Here is a 21,478-nt window from a genome sequence, read left to right on the forward strand (position 1 = left end):
TAACCCCCTGGACGACCTTCCAGAACACAGTACAATCAGAAGTGAGAATGAAAAATACCAAACGTCAGTGCAAACTGACCCATTCACAAAACTGGAACTTGAAGCAGTTCTTAAGAAGATTAACATCAAAAAATGCCCAGGACTGGACATGGTGGAATATGCTTTTATCATCACACTACATAAAATTAAACCTGAGCTCCTGCTACTGTTATACAACAAATGTCTCTCTCACTCTTGTTTCCCACAAATCTGGAAGACTGCACTACTCCGTCTCATCGCCAAGCCCAATAAACCAATTACAGAGCCGCGATCCTTCAGACCCATAGCACTTCTGGCCAACATGGGAAAAATCCTAGAACGGTTAATAGCTCTGCGCATTACAAATCTGTTTCTTTCTAGGAATCTGATCTCGCCTGCGCAATATGGATTTACTTCAGGTAGGTCCTGTGAGGAGGCCCTCTCAGACCTGGTCCTGCATCTGGAGATGTCTAATTACAAATACGAAAATGGCTTTGTTCATTGATATTGATTTTGAGGGGGCCTTCGACAACGTGTGGTGGGAAAGCGCCCTGGAACGTCTGAGATCGGCAGAATGCCCTCACAATCTCTATTGGCTATTCCGAAACTACTTTTCAGAGCGATCGATCATCGTAAAATCTAAATACCAACAGATCCATAGGCCTGTTTACCGGGGGTGTCCACAGGGGTCAGTACTGGGACCCCTGGTCTGGAATATGGTGCTTCAAAACTGGTTACACAAATCATTTGAACATACTAAAGTCATTGCATTTGCCGATGATTTGACTATCATCATCTCAGGTCATGCAAGATAGGGCCTTGAACTGAGAGCGCAGAAAGTCCTTGACAGTCTCACCTCCTGGGTGGCAACCAACAAACTTCAGATTAATCCCACCAAAACAAAGATGATGATTTTCAAAACCAAACTTGACATAAGAAGGCCCCCCCCAGGTCAAAATTAATGGTATCCAGCTACCCCTGGTCGTCCAGGCCAGGGTCTTGGGCGTGATCATAGACCACAGGCTTTCATTCCTACCTCATCTACAACACCTTCGTGAAAAAACCAGGAAGTTTACAGCCGCCATCATTAGAATTTCAAGAAATGAGTGGGGCCTGTCTAGGAGGACCCTGCTACTTTACTATAAAGTGGTATTCCTTCCCATAGTCTCATTCGCGGCCGGAGCTTGGTTCCACAGAGTGGTAATCGTTAAAATGAAGCAAAAACTCAACTCAATCCAGAGGGCTATGCTACTAGCAACACATCGAATCTGCCGAACGGTGTCCACTGCGGCAATCCAGGTTATTGCTGGGACTCTGCCTTTAGACCTATACGTAATATTTAGAGGATTATGCTTCAGGCTCAAAAAAGGAATACCTACCTCCATCATGGATATAGACCTATCGCTGAACGATGATAATAAAAGGGAAAAAGCTCGATGCTTTAAAGAGCTAATAAATGTCTGGCAAACAAGGTGGGACAATTCAACTGTTGGCACTGTAACCAGAAATTTCCTACCGGATGTCTCCTTTGTGATGTCGAAGAAGGTTAGCTCATGGTTCACAATTAGTCTGGAAACATCCTATCTCATTACTGGGCATAGATCCCTTAACGAAAAACTCCACCTGCTAGGCCTGTTAAACACTGACCTCTGTTTCTGTGGAGCAAAAGAAAACTGGCAACATCTTCTCCACGAATGTGCCTTCTATGAAGACATTAGGAATGAGCTGCGAAGTGAAGTCCCATCCTTCAGCATAAATCGAGTTGACCAACTTGTTCTGACCCCACATCACTTGTCTGCACTCCAGGCTTTTGCAGCTGCTGTCTTTGCCAGAAGGAAAGACATGCTTCCAACTAATGCTGTAGCAACATAACCTCAAGCTCCTATCAAAGATCAACCTATTGACCTTTTGAGGCAGATTATTATTCTATTTTATTTTTATTTTTTATTTATAATTTTTCCTTTCCTCATCTCTTTTTTTTTCCCTTCAATTTCCCACTTTTCTTTTCTTTTCCCCTTTTTTTTTTCTTCCTTTTTAATATCTATATTTTTTTTTCTTTATTTTATTTAATTTATTTATTATATATTCTTTTTTTATTTATTATTTATTTTCTTTTATTATTATTATTATTATTATTTTTTTTTATCAAAACCTGCACCACGGGTGAATGTTTTTTTTTTTTTTTTTTTTTTTTGCTGAAGTCCCTCTGGAATGGGCCCCCAGAGGATCCTGGCCCACCTGCTGGCAATACCAGGTGAGTCAGAGTCTCTTTCGAGACGTTACGTGATATACTGGAACTGGTCCACCTTCCCGTGGTGTGGACGAGTACCCAGAATCATCTGTCCAGGTGACTGATGCTTCTGGGTAGCCAAGCGGCCAGAACAGAACAACAGAACACACACATAATACACACAAACCGACGTCACACACATCTGGCCCATCTGTAGTGATACAGTTCTTCACAGAGATACGAGGCGGAGTTGAACGAATGTTCTAGGTGCCGCCCTTTACATATACACATGTCCACACACACACACATGATTCCCTGACCATTATTGGTCAGGCAATGGAGGGCCTTGTGGTCCTCCATTGATATGGGGCATAATGATCAGTCTGTTTTTGTTATTTTGGTTTTTTTTTTTATTTTATTGTAGTTAGTTTAGTCTCTGTTTGTGATATTTAACTTAATTCGGAACTGGCACCTTACGAGGTGGGTGCCGCTAAATTCTTATGTAATTGGCTCTAAATTTTAAAATTGACTTATTATTTCGAATTGGATTTTCTAAATTATTTGGAGATTTTTTGCTACAATTTTTAGTCTCACCTTTTCTTCTCCCTCCCTGTTGATTAATCATTATGTTTAATTTATTATTTTTCGCTCAACAGTTTTGCCATGCTACTGGCATTAATTTTGACTTAATATTTAATATCAATTATACATTGAGAATTGTGTGGAGGAATGTGGATTTTGCTGCCTCTAATGATAGCTTTATATTTATTTTCGTATTGTATTTAGTACCATTTTTTATTTTTTAACTACTTCATTATGCTAATATATATATATATATATATATATATATATATATATATATATATATATATATATATATATATATATATATAAAATATTAAAAAATATATATTATATAATAGTTATTACAGTAATATGATTATAAAAATTACATTGCATTATACAAATTATATATATATATATATATACAGGGTGTCGCAAAAATACACGGCATAAATTGATATAAAATATTTTATATCAACATAGTTCCAGAAATCCTTAGTTCCTGAGTTATTAACCGGAATGTCTTATCTCCCGCCTCAACTCCGCCTCGTATCTCTGTGAAGGATAGTATCACTACAAATGGGCCAGATATGTGTGTGACGTCGGTTTGTGTGTTCTGTTCTTCTGTTCTGGCCGCTTGGCTACCCAGAAGCATCAATCACCTGGACAGATGATTCTGGGTACTCGTCCACACCACGGGAAGGTGGGGCAGTCCATGTAAAGCACGTACTGTCTCAAGAGAGACTCTGACCCACCTGATGTTGTCAGAAGGTAGGCCAGGATTCTCTGGGGGCCCATTCCAGGGGAAAAGAAAAAAAAAACAAAAAATGATCACCCATGGTGCTGGATATGGAACCGAAATTAATAAAAATGAAGCAAAATAAAATAAAATAAAACATTTATAAAAAAATAAATAAATAAAATAAAAAGTAAAAATAAATCAATAAAAAATATAAAAAAATAATAAAAAAAATAAAATAAAATAAAAAATAAAATAAAATAATAATAATAAATAAATAAAATAAGCAAAATGGAAGAAGGTAGACTGCCAGATGTTAACTAACTCGTTCCACAGTCTCCTTCTTTCTCGTTTAGCATAATCTTGGAGGTTGATGTATATTCCAAGAAATTCGGTCTCAATGTGGTTTTTCAGTTTGTATAAAAATCCTCTATACGTAACTTGCAAGTCTAAAGGTAATGTTGCGGCTAGTACTTGCAGAGCTTGCGTCGAGACTGTCCTGCAGGCCTTAACTAAACACCGCAAGATGGTTCTCTGCAATGAGGCGAGTTTTGTTTTGAAGTGTTTGAGCCGTGCCATGCACCGGCAGCATACGTGATTAAAGGGAGCAAAACTGCATTGTAATAGATACGTAAAGTTTTTCTGGAGAGCCCTCATTCAACACGGGATACCCTAACAATTGCACTAGTAAATCTACGTATTGCACTAGTTAATCTACGTAGATGATAAGTTTGTCAAGTGAGGAATAAAATTGAGACTGGAATCAATTACCACTCCTAGAACCCTGTACTCTTTAACTATGGGGAGTCGAATGTTGTTGATCTTGACCAACGGAGGGCGAGAGATATCCAACTTTGATCCAAGAATCATCATCATTGTTTTTGACAAGCTGATTTTAAGCTTATTGGCGACAGTAAAATCGTAGAGATCACGGAGAGTAAAATTTGCGGTAGTTTCAAGATCGGCCCTAGAGTTACCATTTACCAAGATGGTGAGATCGTCTGCATACGCTATTTTTTTGACGTTATCGAAAGATCGGGAGAGCCACTGCTGCAGCATCATGTTCCATGTAAAAGGACCCAATATACAGCGCTGTGAGCACCCTCTAGATACTGATCTTGTTACTTGGCTATGTTTAGTCTTGGGTATTATGGTTATATTGGCAAAGTAATTACGGATTAAAAGGTAAAGGTGGTTGGAGCACGTAGCGAGCGCAGACGCTCCAGAATGCTCTCCCGCCAAAGGGAGTCGAAGGCGCCCTCGAAGTCGACGAAAATGGCTAGGGTATTTTTTTTTATGTAAACCCCAAACACAGAGGTATTAGAACCTATAGTACTTAGTACCATGCCTGGGTTGGAGATTGATAAGACGAAAGAAGATATCTGTTGACATTGGACTTCAATTTCTGTAGACTGTAATTTTCAGGAAGGAAGGAAGGAAGGTTGTTCCAGAAAACGGCAGTTGCATGAATAAACGAGGAAGATGAAAAGTTGGTTCTGTGGGTTTGAAGTTGGACAGTAAATGGATGTTGGCTGGTGGCAGCACGTGTTCGGACTGTTTTGAAAGAGAGAGCGGGAATTATATAAGCCAATTCAGAAGAACACTGCTTATGGAAGTATCTGTAGAAGACGCATGCAGCAGAAACAGTACGTCTATGAGACAACGAGTGAAGAGACTCTGTTAGAGATGAATCATTAATTAGCCTAACTGCCCTCTTCTGAATGGAATGAAGAAGCCTGGGAGAGGTTTTGGGGGCACCACCCCAGATGTGTGAACAATATTCCATGGCAGGGCGGATTTGCGATTTATACAGAGGGAGCAGCTGTTTGGAAGAAAAGAAACGTTGAGAGCGAAAGAGAAAACCAAGTATTTTAGATGCAGAGGAAGCAATATTTGTAATGTGATAGTGCCAAGAGAGAGATTAAAAGTCAGCGTAATCCCCAAAAGAGATATATCATTTTGCCTAGAAATCGGAGTGTCACTAAAGATAAGTATAGGAGCAGAAGAATCCTTTTTATGAGATATAAGACAAGACTGAGTTTTAGAAGGGTTGAAATCAACGAAGTTGTCTTTATCACTGGAGAAATACAAGAAGATCGGCATTTAAGGAATTGGTAGCAGATTTTCGAGAAGTTGAAGCTGATTGAGCAGGACAGCTTTTCTCAAAATGGAAAGTGGAATGCAATGTGCTATCATCGGCAAAACTGGAAAGGATTTCCAGTTAATGGAAGAAAGTCATTAATATACAGGAGGAAAAGAGTGGGAGAAAGAACTGAACCTTGGGGGACGCCGGCATTAGTGGAGAAGTTAGAAGACAGAGAGCCATCTCCCAGTGAGTGATCAGAGAGAAAACTGGATAACCAATTACTAAAAACAGTTGGCAAACCATAAGATGGAAGCTTGTTTAGAAGTCCTTTATGCCAAACCGATCGAAAGCCTTTGAGATGTCAAGAGCAACTACTTGTGTTTCACCGAACCTTTCCATCGAATTAGTCCATAAATGGGTAACATAAGCCAGAATATCACCAGTGGATCGCCACTGACGGAATCCATTCTGGCGATCGTTGATCAGACGGAAGGTTTCTAGGTAGTTTAAGAGTTGGCCGTTAATTGATTTTTCCAATACTTTAGAAAGAATAGAAGTAATTGCAATGGGACGATAATTGTATGGGAGGGATTTGTCATCCTTTTTAGGAACTGGCTGGATATGATCAAATTTCCAAGCAGAAGGAAAAACACCTTTGGAATAAGAAAGTGAAAAAAGGCGGCAAAGAAAGCGAGTAAGTTCAGAGCACAGGTTTTGAGAACAAGAGGAGAAATACCATCGGGTCCTGGAGCTTTCTTAGCTTCAAGATTCGTCAAAATACTTCTGACATCCTTTTGACGGAAGACCACAGGAGGCATTGAATGGAGCGTGTTAGGAATGGTGGGAGGTGTTTTACCAATATCATTAATACATGAGTTGAAAGAAAAATGGGATGCTAGCAGATCAGCGTTATCCTTGGCTTAAGTGACAACAGAACCATCTGGTTTGGACAGAGGTGGGAGCAGAGATGGCCAAAAGTTTGGGCCAATAGCTTTTGCAAGAGACCAGAATGCTCGGCTGCCATTAGGGCAAGAACCACGTTTTCTACTCTTAGCCTGTGCAAACTCTAGTTTGGATTGATTAATAACTGCTTTACAATTGTTGCGAGCTTTGGTGTAGGCAGAAAATGAAACTAGAGAATTAGAAACAAGCCAATTACGATATCCAACATTCTTCTCTTGAACAGTCTTAGCACATTTATTGGAAAACCAAGGTTTATTTAAAGGACGACATTTTAAAGTGTAGTATGGGATAAAGGATTCCATTCCTGCAAGAATAATTTCACTGACACGATCTGAGCAAACGTTGACATCAGAAATTTGAAACAGTAATCCGACCAAGGAAAAGAAGAAAAGAAGTCTCGCAGGTCATCCCATTTTGCATTCTTGTAATGCCAAACAACACGAGGTTGGGAATAGCCATGAGTTAAAGGCTCCATTGGAGAAGAGACAATCACCAAGTTGTGATCTGAACTGCCTAAAGGACCTCTCACATCGACTGTGTACTTAGAAGGGTTGTTTGTGAGAAAAAGATCAAGCGTATTGGCTGTATGATTATGATTGTCCGGTATTCTTGTAGGTAAATGAACAATCTGTGCAAGGTCATTGGTAATTGCAAAAGCCTCAGCATCTCGACCAGCTGGGTCAGTGTGACTAGAAAACGGAAGCCAGCTGGAGTTGTGAACATTAAAATCACCAAGGCAAATTACCTCAATGTTAGGAAAGTTGGACTGGAGAAAGTCAAGTTGCAAAGAGAGGAAGTCAAAGAGCTCCAAGTGATTAGTGGAGTTAGTAGAACGGTAGAGACAACAGATGAATTGACACAATGAGGTAGAGAGATTTTAAGCCAGAGAAGATCAAAGAGAGGAGATTCCAAATTGCCAAGTCTCTGACAGGGAATATCAGAACGGAGATAAGCACAAGTACCACCTTTGAGGCGAAAGGAATCATACAGCGAATAATTTGGGCAACTGAAATGAGCAGTATTTGAATGAACCGATAAATGAGATTCGGTCGGAAAAAGTACATGGGGTGTGGCAGACTGCAAGTGGAAATGGACATCGTTGAGATTGGAATTGAGACTTCGTATATTTGTGAAATGAATTAGGAAGTCCTTGGAGGTTTAGATCTTTTCGCAGATAAGCTTGCTCTATTATTTTGACAATTCATGGTGTATTCAATAGTAACAAAAAGTGAGTGGGACATGCTGTATGAAGTAATAAAATTTTTGGATATGGCGTACATGTGGTAAGAATATACCCAGATCCTTCACATAACGTGGCCTCGACAATGCTCCCCGCATACCAATACTCGGACTCTCTCCAGTCACTATCTGGCAGAGTAGAGGTAGCAAGATTATACAATAGCTGATCCGGAGGCCTCCTAGAGAGTTACCAATAGGTTCGGTCCGGTGTACTAACTAGCGGCCGGCCTGCGAACACCGTTGTAGAGCTGTACTCTAGAAATGTAAGGAACATTGGATCTCACCACGATGTTCGTCATAACCTCAAAAGTCATCAATCATACTGCATGATGGAAGAAATGGGGAAGGGTTGACCGGAACTTAATATTTATGTGCCGAGTTTTGAACTGAAGAGACAAAGTCAATATGGGTTTTGTCCCGGACGTTCCTGCGAAACGTCCGGGAGAAAACCCATATTGACTCCTTGAAAGCAGATCCTGTTCTACCAGTAGGGTATTCAATCTAATGGCCATTTTTCGCTCTAGCAATTTACCCAAATTAGCCAGCAGAGCGATCGGCCTGTACGATCTAGCGGCTCCAGAAGACTTATCCGGCTTTCTGATCAACTTAACTAGAGCGACCTTCCAAATTTTCGGAAAAGTTTCTTCCTGAAGGCATCTGTTGAATAAGTTTAGAAGAACATAAGATTTTAGTTTGAAGACTGATAATATAAATGTTTTCTACAAGATCTACTCCTGGGCACTTCTGAACATTAACTTTATGCGAGACAGCCTGCAGTTCATCTAACGGAAAAGGTTCGGTGGTTGTTGAGGACACAAAATTCATTGTCTGATCGGATTTTAGAATGGGCGGGTAAGTCTGAGGTGGGATCATCCACCGGAAAAAAGGATCTAAGGTTTCATTTGCAGAATCATGCCAGTTCAGTGTTTCCACGGAGTCCGTCACAATTGAGCCAAATATGTTAGAACCAGAGGTTTTTCCTCTTACAATCTTGTATAGAAGACCCCAAGGCATTTCCAGAGGTGTGAACGAAATTCATCCACGTTTCACGCTTTCGAGAGGCAATGGCCTTCACGTAGCTTTTCCTCAATGAAAAATACTGCTGGTAAAAACGATTAAAGTCGGCTTGGGGCCAGTCTCTATGCCTGTGGTAATACCTACGGGCTCGGTGAACTTTCCTTCTTATCTGGGATAACTCCTGCATCCACCATAAACGTAGGAGTTATCCTGCGTTCACGGTGGATGCAGGAAAAGAATTTTGAATATAGTTCACTTGATGAGAAATAGGTGAGGTTTCAAAAGAAGCAAGTTTCTGTTCGTCAAGGTCCAGAAGAATGAAAGAGTCAAAAGCATTCCAGTCAATATTTCTGATGGAAAATCTTATTATTAGCTGTGAGAAAGTGTGTGAAGATGGAACGGCACAATCAGGGGAAAGCATATAATAGATGACTCTATGGTCACTGGTGCACCAGTCCGTATACACAGTTCAGTCAGTAAGCCGCAAATCGAAGTGAGAGTTTGTCATCGTTATATCTATATTAGATTCTCCTGCATAACTTGAGAAAGTATGAGGGTGATTAGGCTTGTTGTGAATTGAAACAATGATTAATTATGAACTCCTCCAAGAGAAAGCCACGTGCAACTGTAGAAGAGCTGTGCCAAAAGTTTGATTTTGCGTTGACGTCCGATGAGGTCAATATATTGCTATTCGGTCCCAAAGTATTTATCACAGTCTCAATGTAAGCTAGAGAGTGATTAAAGTCCTCTTATGGAGGACCGTAGAGAGAAATTAAGTAAAAATTCATTACGGAGTGTGTGACAAGAACACAGGTAGAGAACAGAGTGCAAAATCCATGAAGAACCTTGATGTCTAAAGAGTCATTAAGAATTAATATACAAGATTTGGGATTCTGGTCAACAGGGTGTATTATTCTCATTTTCAACGAGTAACCCAGGATTTTAGACTGTGGTCCAGACTGGACGCGTGCAAAATAAGGCTCTTGTATAGCGACAATGTCAATGCAATTTGTCTCGGCAGAAAGCCTAATCTCGTCAGCTACTGCCCGAGATCGCTGCCCATTTATCTGCATAATCATCAGACGGCCTGTCTCCCTCACAGACGAAACTGGCGTAGAACCGTTTAGAGAGGTAGTGTGTTTACATTATGTACAGAGTGATGAGTCAAATTACTCATAAGCGGTCCTTATTCTTGCGGTTTCTAATGCTCTTTTATATTCAGGACATTCACTGTCCTTTACAGAATGGCTGTACTCCCGTTTACGTCGCTTGCAGTTTGCATAGCAAGCCGCCTCTTCCTTATGAGGGCCTTCAGAGAAAACATGACCACTGCGGGCACAGTGACCGCACAAAGGGGATTCGTGAGAACAAAACTGTGTAGTGTGCCCATATCCTAAGCAGAGGTAACACTTTGTTACAATTGTAAACCGACGGAATTTGTGAGAACTCCAAGATAAGAAAATCCTTTCTTGTGACAGAAGGCGTTTGTACATTCTTGGCGGGAAGCTTATTACCCAATTCACAAGTGACGACGATCTTGCACAGGTAGTAAATCTGAGAGCAATTTCCTGTTTACATTCCTCTAAGGAAAATCCATTGTCAGACAAGTTTTTCACATGAAGATTTTCGATTATTTCGTCTTTAGTTAAATCCTTTGGAATGTCATAAAGAAGCAAAGACGGCTTTCCCATGCGAGGGCGACCGAGAGAGACGTCAGCCGAAGTAAGAGACAGAAGCAGATAAATTTTCTAAGTCTGTCTTGGTAGCAGTTTCGACAATAACTCCTTTATTTCGTATCATGCGTAGGGACTTAATTTTAACAGTCTTAAGATCAGACTTGAGGGTCTTAGTAACGAGATTTTTAACATCGCCACTTGTTTTGCACCCACTGGTGTCTGAAGCTCGAAGAATAATAACATTATCGGTTTTAACTTTCGGTTGTCCAGTCTTTTGTACCGAAATTCGAACAGTCTCTGCATATGATCTTGGAAAAGGAGAAGCAGGTAGTAACCCAGAATGATTACGTTCTGAACATGACTGGCTCCCTTATCAGCTGAGACTCGATAATCTGGGATCCCATCAGATCCTTTGATTTCTCTCGTCTGGCCGCATCTGAATTCATCACAAAGGCCGGGCAGGTATTTATAATCCTCTCAAGGAGATGTGTTCTGTTTTGTACCTCCTGATTAGGTGCCTTTAGTTTTTCGTCTTCAATGAGAAGTGACATTGTCACGGTTTCCACATTGTGCCATTTTTCTCTTAGGATGTTACCAGCTGTTTTAGTAATCTTGTTTCCCTCTTGGGAGAGACACCCAGAAAAATCATTATGCAGTTTAGATATGGTTTCCAGAATGACAGGTGGGTCCATTTCATTTAGCTTTGTTTGTAAGTTCAATTCACCTTCGGAGCCTGTATCCAACTTGTCATTCGTTGGCTCCTCCTTTGAGGTATCACTGTCCAACTCTGACTGTATATTTTAGTCAGTGTTTCTTGCGTTGCAGAGTCCTGCAATGAGCCTTCCAATTCCATCTGTTCAGTGGAAAGAGATTTCTGACGAAAAGTTTCATCTTGCGAAGACTCAGAATCATCCGATCCCTTGAGGGCAACTTGTGGATTTAATAACCCAGAACTTTCAGCCGTAGATACTGACGGAAGAAACTCCTCAGTATTAGGAAGTTGTTTGTCATCCATGTGTAGGTGTTTAGGCAGGTTAAAGAAAACACACGAACTAAATGCAGTTTAGTTATATCCTCTTCAGATGTCTTCCAGCTATAAAGTTTATCCCTTAAAGCACACAAAAAGCCACAGATTCCTAAAATATCTCACAGCAAAGCAACTTCCTGCCTGTGAGAATAATAGAAGAAAAGTACAGTTGGGGTGGGGAGAGTTTAATCCATAACTTTGTCGCCACGTGACGTTGTCCTTGATGTTGTAAGAACGGTATTGTCTTAAGCGACTATTGCTGCATTCCGCTGCTGAGTCAACTATAGACTGACTGTTGATTACAACAAAAAACCGAAGCATACATGCCTAAAAATTAAATATTAACACATTACCTGTCCAGGATTCCTTTAGCGGACTCTATATCCAGATTCCGGTCATCATAAGCTCTCTGTCAATATGTAATTCGTGTATAATCCTTTCAGGTTTACTTTGATATTTGAATATTTTAGCGGAGCACTGAATTCAATAACTCACTGTTCACCGCCACCTAGCGGACTCTCCTCTCATCACAAGGTACTGACAGAATCTGGTGGTTTTCCGTTCCGACCATGTACTCAAATCAGGAGCAAGATATGCACCTTATGTACGGTTTGGCGGACGGCAATGCTCTGGAGCCTCGTCGTTTGTACCATGAAAGGTTCCCAGAACTAAGATGTCCAGACAGAAAAACGTTTGAAGGTATCCATCGCCGCCTTTGTGAACATGGGACCTTTACACCTCGTGCTGCCGACAGAGGACGACCAAGATCTACGACTCCTGAAGTAGAGGAGGAGATTTTGGATGTTGTGCATGCCACTCCTGGAATCAGCACACGCAGAATAGCAATGCAACTGGCTGTTCAACGTTCGACTATTCGGAGAGTGTTGCGAGAACACCAACTGTATCCTTACCATCTGCAACGGGTACAGGTCTTGTCACCAGCAGATTACTCTGCGCGAGTAATCTTCTGCCAGTGGTTCTTGCAGCAGTGGGTACAACGCCTCACTTTCCTGCCTTAGTGATATTCACAGATGAAGCACAGTTCACACGAGACGGTTGTTGTTAAATTTGTTGGTGCACCAACAACTTAGGCTATAATGCACTGATTACTGTCTAATATCTTCTTCGTTTGTCTTACGCCTGATATGACTCATATATTGTGATATTTATTTATCAATTTTAGAAAGAGAAAAATGTCATCCATATCCTCACGATCTCCTAGAACACATTGTAATAACTGGCTGGAGTTATGAAAATGAGAGAAAAACGCAGTATTCCGTTCTTTCAGATATAGCGGGCATTCCAGGATGATATGTTTTACTGTTAATGAGCATAACGAGTTACTACATTGTGGAGGATCATCGTTTGTTAGTAGGTAGCTATGAGTGAGGAATGTATGAACAATGCGTAATCTGGCTGGCTAGGATGGTTTCTTCCTTTCTGTCTCGTCTTAGACTGGATTGCCATTGCTTGGGTTCTCTCTTGATTTCAAGAAGTTTATTATTTGCTTGATCTTGCCACATGCGTGTCCACTGTTGTTTATACATCTGTTTGATAATGGATTTATAGTCAATATAAGGAGTCTTGAAATTAGATGGTATCACATTTGTTGCACTTTTAGCAACTAAATCTGCTTGCTCGTTTCCTGGTATTCCAACGTGTCCAGGGATCCAACAAAATATTACTAGCTGTCCATGTCCGTGAAGTTCTAGTAGCTGTGCCCAACTTTTTTGTACCAGCGGATGACTAGGGAAGAATTTACACTGTAGAGCATTAACAGCACTTAACGAGTCCGTATATATGATGGATTTGGTATACAAGTCTTCTTTGATATTCTCTAGGGCTGGAACAATACCGTATAATTCTGAGGTATAAGTACTGCATTCAGACGGCAGCTGTCTGAAGTTGGTGACATTTGGAAATACTACAGTGGTACCAACTTTACTACCAATTTTGGATCCATCTGTATATATTTGAATGGAAATGCTAAACTCAGAGGAGTGGGTCATATGAATTTGCCTAATGTTGGAATCTGGAAGGTTATTCTTTCCCCATTGCTGAAAGTGTCTATCAATATGTATCGAGGGCATTTGCCATGCTAGTATCCTGAAGTATTTTAGTAAAATTCAGGTCCCAGCTTGTGATAAGAGCTTGAAGCCTAATGCGAGATGGTTTATTGAGCCGTGGTTTACTTTCATAAAGTTTACTCCATTTGGGCATAAAGAGATATTGCCATATGGGATGATGTGGAAATTGCTGATTTTGGCTGCGTAATTTAGTAAGAGAACTTGTCGTCGAAGATGTAGCGGTGGCTCATAGGCTTCGGTATATAGGCTTAAGATTGGTGAAGTACGAAAAGCCCCAGTGCAACTCGTAGGGCACTATGATGTACAGGATCGAGCCATTTCAGTGCACTCGATCTGGCCGAGTCATATGCAGGAGACCCATAGTCTTTAACCTGGATCTAATCAGCGAGCGATATAGCTGTAGCAACACGTAGCGATCTGCGCCCCATCACATAGAAGAAATTACTCTGAGAAGATTTAGTTTTCTAAGACAACTTGTACGAATATGTTTTATATGTTCCAGGAAGTTTAATTTTTTATCAAATATTACACCAAGGAATCTAGTAGTAGGCTGGAAATAATACGATGAGAATCTAACTGTAGGTCTGGATCGGGATGTAAAGAACGTTTGCGACACAAATGTACGGCAGTTGTTTTTGGTTTAGAAAGTCGATATCCGTTGTTTTTGGACCAAGAGACTATTTTGTTAAGGGTACCTTGCAGTTGTCTTTCAATTAGCCGCATATTTTGAGAGTGACATGAGATGGCAAGATCGTCAGCGTATAGGTATTGCTCAACTGTATTAGGTATACACTTGGTTATGGCATCAGTCCTAATGGCAAAGAGCGTGGCGCTCAACACTGAATCTTGGGGAACTCCCTCTTCTTGTACATATGCTCGAGACAATGATGAATGGAATCGGATCTGAAACGATCTATTGCCTAGAAAGTTCTTAATGAATATCGGCACATGACCTCGAAGTCCACATTTATGAAGTCCTGAAGAATCCCATATCGCCAAGTTGTATCGAAGGCTTTCTCTATGTCAACGCATATCATGACTAGGTGCTCATTTCTGAGGAAAGCGTTCCGGATATTTGTTTCTGCTTTGATAATGAGATCAAGTGTAGATCTTCTTCTCTGGAAGCCATGCTGGTTTGGACTTAGAATGTTTTCCGTTTCTAGAAACCATGTCAGTCTAGCGTTAACTATTTTTTCCAATGTTTTTCCCAGACAACTGGTTAGAGAAATAGGGCGGTAATTTCTGGGATCTGTGCGGTCTTTTCCTGGTTTCGGGAAAGCTAGCACATAAGAATGGCACCAACTAGCAGGGTAATACTCCTCTAGAAAAATTCTGTTATACAGTTGTAATAGGGCAGTTAACGAATCCTCACTTAAATGATAGATCATGGTATAAAAAATTCCATCGGGGCCTGGAGCATTGTTCTTGAATCGGGAACGTGCACTGCGAAATTCAATCATGGTCAGAGGTAGGTTCTACGAATATGGGACGGCAGTATTAAATTTTAGTTTGTATTTTTCTGTCTGGGATTTTACCAATTGAAATGCTGGTTCATATGTGGCAACAGCTGAAAGTGTTTCGAATGAAGTACCTAAGACATTGGCAATCTCTACAGGTTCAGAAATTTCCTTCCCTCTTACAAGTAGAATAGGAGAAGTTGTTTGCGAGTATTTGCCATTAATTCGTTTGATTTTTTTCCAGATTAAAGAAGTATCTGTGGATCTGTTTATGGTGGAAGCGTAACGTGCCTATGCTTCTTTTTTACTCTCCCTTCTTATATGACGAGCTTTAGCTCTGGCTCACTTAAGCTGTAGGAGGTTGGCTGTGGTTGGATATTTTCGAAACAGATTCCAGTACTTATTCCTTTCTTTTTTAGCATTGTTGCATGCTTCATTCCACCACATTTTTGGATGAAGCCGGATTTTGGATGAAGATTTTAGAATAGCAGCCTCCGACACGAGACGGAATCCAGAACTTTCACAATCAGCATGCATGGGCTGAGGTAAACCCACATGCAATTCTTCCATCACATCACCAACAGCGGTTCAGCCTCAACATCTGGGCGGGTGTTTTTGGTGATAAGTTATTTGGACCCCATGGACTTCCAAACAAACTCACAGAGCAGGCGTACAGAAACTTTCTGGAAAACAACATACCTGATTTCTTGGATGACACGCCAACTGATCAATCGTCAACAAGCACACTTCAAGCACGATGGCGCTCCGGCACATTTCAGCCAACTAGCCATCAATTACCTGAATCGAAGGTTTCCTGGTCGGTGGATAGGTAGAGGTGGAGGAACTGCTGCCTGGCCTCCACCCTTAACTGATTTAAACCCACTAGATTTCTTTTTGTGGGGCCATTTAAAGTCATTGGTGTATTCGACTCCGGTAGCTGAAGAGGGAAAACTCTCCGCAATCGGATTGTGGCAGGTTGTGAGCCAATACGAAACATGCCAGGAATTTGGCATCGTCTTCGCGAGTCCTTGAGACGTCGATGTGATGCCTGTATTCAGGCAGAAGGTGGACATTTTGAACAATTACTATAAGGTGATGTGAACAGTTGCGTCATAGGCAGACCTTCAAACCTCGGAAACCAAGCATTTCCGAAACCATATTGATATAAAATATTTTTATTGTCTACATATGAGGAACTCATTCCTGAAGTTATGCCGTGTATTTTTGCCGATGCTATCATCGGCAAAACTGGATAGGATTTCCAGTTAATGGAAGAAAGTCATTAATATACAGGAGGAAAAGAGTGGGAGAAAGAACTGAACCTTGGGGGACGCCGGCATTAGTGGAGAAGTTAGAAGACAGAGAGCCATCTCCCAGTGAGCGATCAGAGAGAAAACTGGATAACCAATTACTAAAAACAGTTGGCAAACCATAAGATGGAAGCTTGTTTAGAAGACCTTTATGCCAAACCGATCGAAAGCCTTTGAGATGTCAAGAGCAACCTCTATATACCTCTATATAAAGAATAATTTTATTCTTTATATAGAGGTACTTAAGTAAACACAATTATAGATCACCACAAAATTAAAAAGATACTGTACACCTTTTTATAAGGAAATAAACATATAAATTTTAAAATAATAATAAGCTTAAGTAACTTAAACCCAAATTACGTGACATCCCTGGAATGTTGTTTCGGCACCCCGGTTTGAAACCACTGCATTAAATGCTTCTTGCAAGCCAGTTTCCGAAAGATTGCGAAGTGCTTCCGTTGTGGCTCTGCGAGCATTATTATTTCGCACGCAAAACGCTTGCCTTTCAGAACTTTCTTCAGACGTGGAAACAGGAAGAAATCACACAGTCCGAGGAACAACGGGGATGTGGCAGAACATCGGCACCTAGGGGGATTGATCACTGCCTGCACAATATGCCGTATGGGGCCTGGCTTGTCTTGATGGAGAAACCACTTCACACCGGAAAGTTCGATTACGCCGAATATGACCATCCTATCAAGACACTCTAGCGGCAGTTATGGAAATTTCGCGCGGTAAACAAAATTTTGCACATGAGTGGTCACCATTTAATTCGCAAGTTCGCGAATTCAATGGTCACCACTCGTATTAAACACGTGTTTAGGGTATAAAAGCCATTACGTGTTGTACTAATTTAAAACAAATTGCTTAGAAAGACAATGAAATTCAAGAGTATTCGTCTTGAGACAGATGCCATGCTTCCTTACCTTCTCTACGTTTTTTTTTTTTATGAGATGTTTGTGATGAATAAAAATTGCTGCCATAGTCAAATGACAAGAATACACACTCATGGGGCACATAAATACAGTATTTAAGTCATTAAAAAAGTAAATTTATTTGGACAAATAAATGAGAAACAGTTATTCACACTAGGCATTCATTAAGCATTGTTTGGTAATTGCCATTCTGTATCAATTGTAAGTGATAGCTAGTGGAGGGGGAGGGGACCTAGCAAAATTCAAAAGCCTTCGAAGAAAGTGGCTTCTCTTGCTGTTTCTAATAACAAACGAATATGTAATAATATAAATGCCAGATAATAAAAATATGTTATGCAGTGCCCCAGACTATCTGAGGGTAGTCTGGGGCACTGGCCGAAATATTTTTAGAGACCAAAATAAGATCGTAGTGCTTTGAAGTTTAGACGTGCGCAATTCACAGAAGATTTAAGATACAAGGATTGTGTGAGGCAGCTTTTCTAAATGGAGAGGAAAATAAGGTAATGAGACAGTCAATGTTAAGTCTCTGAAAACTTCTGGTCATTAGCCAAATTTCTGGATGAAAAATCCGAGTTCTTGAAAGAAAAATAAAGTTATGCCTTATGAAACGTTCCTACCATTCTGAGAGGAAGTACTCGCTCCATTTGTGACTGGCGATGAAAGTCGAACCCACGCCTTTCCACCTACATAAAAATCGGTGTAATCATTCAACTATCACAAGGACAAGACACATGTATAGATCAATAGATAAATACATAGATAAGAAGTGATAAAGTCTCCAATTTACATATATATGTACGGCAGATAAAGTGAACTTCATATATTCATTCGTAATTTTTTTAAAATTATTTCCTTTCGCATCAACCTCTGTCCTATTCATTGTATGTAATTATCGAGAATATAGGTGCTGCATTATCCAAGTTGGCAACAACAGGTAAATGTATCATAGGCAACTAAGCCAGTAACGAAACATTTAGTTTCCAGGTAACTTTTTGTTGAAAACTTATGCAGTGTCCATTGCTACCTGGGCAACCGACAGTCAACATGACAGGATTACTGCAATGATAGCGAAAAACCGATTTTAAAAAAAGTATATACTGACTGCGGTTGTTATAGGTTGAGCAGTTAATAGTGTCTGTACATAATTTATGTAATATAGGTTCAACCGATTCCATGTAAACAAATTATTGGAGAAAGAGGCAAATATAGATCCGCTGCTGCTTCATACCTTCCTAATAAGAGTGTTGCGTTGTTTGGCATATACAACGAGGTGATTAAGGCCACGAGGCATCGGTATACTGTCTGTACTCTGTGGTCGGTATATCAAAGTTCGGGAAGCAAAACCAAAGTTTCAGAGATTACAAGAACAGTGAACCCCTTGCTCGAGAAACTCGACAACACTGTGAAAAATATATTATATTAAAAGCTGGTCTGATAGGAAGAACTTTAACCAGCCATGAGAATAGAACCCAGGACGTTTCCATGAGTTGTGAAAGAGCAGAGATAATACATCCACTGCGCTACTATCACCAGTGACTGCTACTCAAGAAAAGTCTCATTTAGGAAAAAAGAAAAGACAATCACAATCGAGGTTAACTGACAGTGAACTGCAACATTTTTAAATATAACTATTAGTTTATTAGCATTAGCAAAGGCACATGATGCAAGAAAGCAAGCTTATATAGCATCATTCAAAAAAAAGAAAAAAAAAAAAAAAAACTTCTCATTTCACACATCCACTCGCTCCAAATGCTTGTCTAGTTCTGCCTTGAATCTACTTAAGCCATCAACTTCTAAAACAGATGGAAGTTTGTTCCAGTAATCAACCAACCGTTGGCTAAAGGTAAACTTCCGCACATCTATTCTACAACTGTCCTTCCTCAATTTGAATCTGTGCCCCCTCAGGTTCTTAATCTGAGCAAGAGAAAGAATCCCATCAACATTCAGCTTGCTCAACCCATTCAAGGCTTTATACATATCAATCAGATCACCACGCAGCTGCCTACTCGCCAGGCGCTGTAATTTGCAAAACCTTAGCCTTTCTTGGTAAGAGCAACCCTTTGTTCCATTCACTAATCATCTTGCCCTTCTCCGTGCTCGTTCCAGCAGCTGTACGTCCTTCTTAAAATGAGGCCTCCAGACCTATATACACAGTACTAAAGGTGTGGCCTGACCATTGCCTTATACAGGGGCATAATCTCCTTATCCCTGCCAGAAAATCCCTGTATATCATTGACAAGACACCATGCTACTCTTGCAGACGGTCTGCACTGCTCAGAAAACTTCATATCTGCCTGCACAATTAACCACAAATCCTTTTCATTCTTTACTACTGGCAGTGTGGTACCAAACAGTTGATACGTTAATCTGGGGTTACTGCTTCCCGTATGCAGTACTTTAAGTTCGTCAATGTTAAACTTCAGTTGCCACCTCTCAGCCCATCTGCTCAACTTTTCTAGATCTTGTTGCAGCAGCGTACTGTCATTAGTGTCATTAAAAACTCTATTGACTTTCGTATCGTCTGCAAACCTGGACATTAAGCCTGATATACCATCATCAATATCATTAATAAATACAGAAAACAATAATGAACCCAACACTGAACCCCGGGGGACTCCACTAATAACATTAGTCCACGAAGAGCAGTGTCCATTGATTACCACTCTCTGTCGTCTCCCACTAAACCATCCCTTTATCAATAGCAGCAATTTACCTCCAATGTCACACAGCTCCAATTTGTGCAGCAGTGTTCCATGTGCAACAGTATCAAAAGGCTTTCAAAGATCCAAATATATGACAAAATTATTCTTTGCATCCAGTTATTTAACATTTAGTTATTTAAAATGTTAAATAACTAGTTATTTAACATTTTCTTTTCTTTCCGTAAAATCAGTGAATCACTTCGTCTTCTTCGTGCGGAATAAATGGGAAAAACAAACTGGGGGAGGGAACACTTTCATACATTAGTCAGTTACGACTGGGCCGGCCAAATAGTACTTATGAAAAACTGGAATTCCCGTTATCAGCACGTAAAACAGAATAAAAACAGAATAAAGCAAGTTTAGAGTATGTATAATTTTTTGTTGATTGCCATCAAATAATAGTACTGTTCATTGAGAAAATGTTTCCACTACAAATACTTGTATTTCACAAATACTGTTTGAAGATTTGTTCTGTAAACTTGAGTAAAAGAGGAGTTGGATTGATTAACAAACCGAAGCCCGATTATGATGGTTTGCACGTCAGCAGAGTATGACTAATGAATGCGGATAGTTGTAGTTCTATCAAGAGTATTATCATTTTATATAATATTATATACAATACAATAGTATTATCAATTTACACAATTGACAGGCGCAAGGCAAAACATAATGTTCTTTTTTTTATTTATTTTTTATTTTTAGAATATAATCTGTAGAGAACTCATTATTTTTTTGTCGATAAAATTAAAAACGCTTCTTTATCTGAAACCTTTGTTGATGTGTAAACATCTTTGGCGACACCTAATAAATTTCGGACGGTAGCAATAGCAGGAGTCGCGCAAAGGATCATGGGAGACGATCTTGGATGTGACTGCGCTAAGGATCATAGGAGGTGATCTTCGATTTGGCCACGCAAAGCATCATAGGTGGTCTTGTCGAAATTTTGAATGGTACAAAAATCAATTAGTCACGATTTTGCGACGCGGAAATGGTGCCATTGGACGTCATTCCCGTTCCATAAGAGAGTGAAAAAAAAAAAAAAAAAAAAAAAAAAAAAAAAAAAACGAAGTCTGGAGAGGAGATCGCGCAAAGGATCATGGGAGATGATCTTGGATGTGCTCGGAGCTGACATAAACAGCTGATTACGGAAACACGTTTATGATTTTGGGTATACCACTTAGGTGGCTTTGGGCTAACCATTGCCACCTGCAGCTGAAACCTTTTGGTAACCGGAGAAATGGATATCTTGCAAAATTTAAATTCTTGGACGTGCTCAGAGCTGGCATGAACTAGCTGGTTGAGGAAAAAAACGTGTGAAAGGCAAAAAAAAAACGAAGTCGAGAAAGGAGATCGCGCAAAGGATCATGGGAGGTGATCTTGAATGTGCTCAAAGCTGGCATAATCTAGCTCTGAGCACATCCTAGC

The 21,478-nt window shown here is 40.2% G+C and overlaps 1 protein-coding gene across 1 annotated transcript in view; it reads right to left on the reverse strand.

Annotated features, from left to right (window-relative positions):
* LOC150079255 (calmodulin-binding transcription activator 1-like) overlaps positions 1-21,478 on the reverse strand; it is a 927,385-nt gene that overhangs the window by 855,632 nt on the left and 50,275 nt on the right. Inside the window, exon 2 of the mRNA XM_090383006.1 lies at positions 17,969-18,034. Within this exon, the coding sequence (XP_090239132.1) occupies positions 17,969-18,034 (66 nt within the window). The remainder of the gene's footprint in view (positions 1-17,968; positions 18,035-21,478) is intronic.

This window comes from Mastigoproctus giganteus, chromosome 10 (assembly GCF_048544385.1).
Source record: "Mastigoproctus giganteus isolate SK-2022 chromosome 10, ASM4854438v1, whole genome shotgun sequence".
Classification (NCBI taxonomy): domain Eukaryota; kingdom Metazoa; phylum Arthropoda; class Arachnida; order Uropygi; family Thelyphonidae; genus Mastigoproctus; species Mastigoproctus giganteus.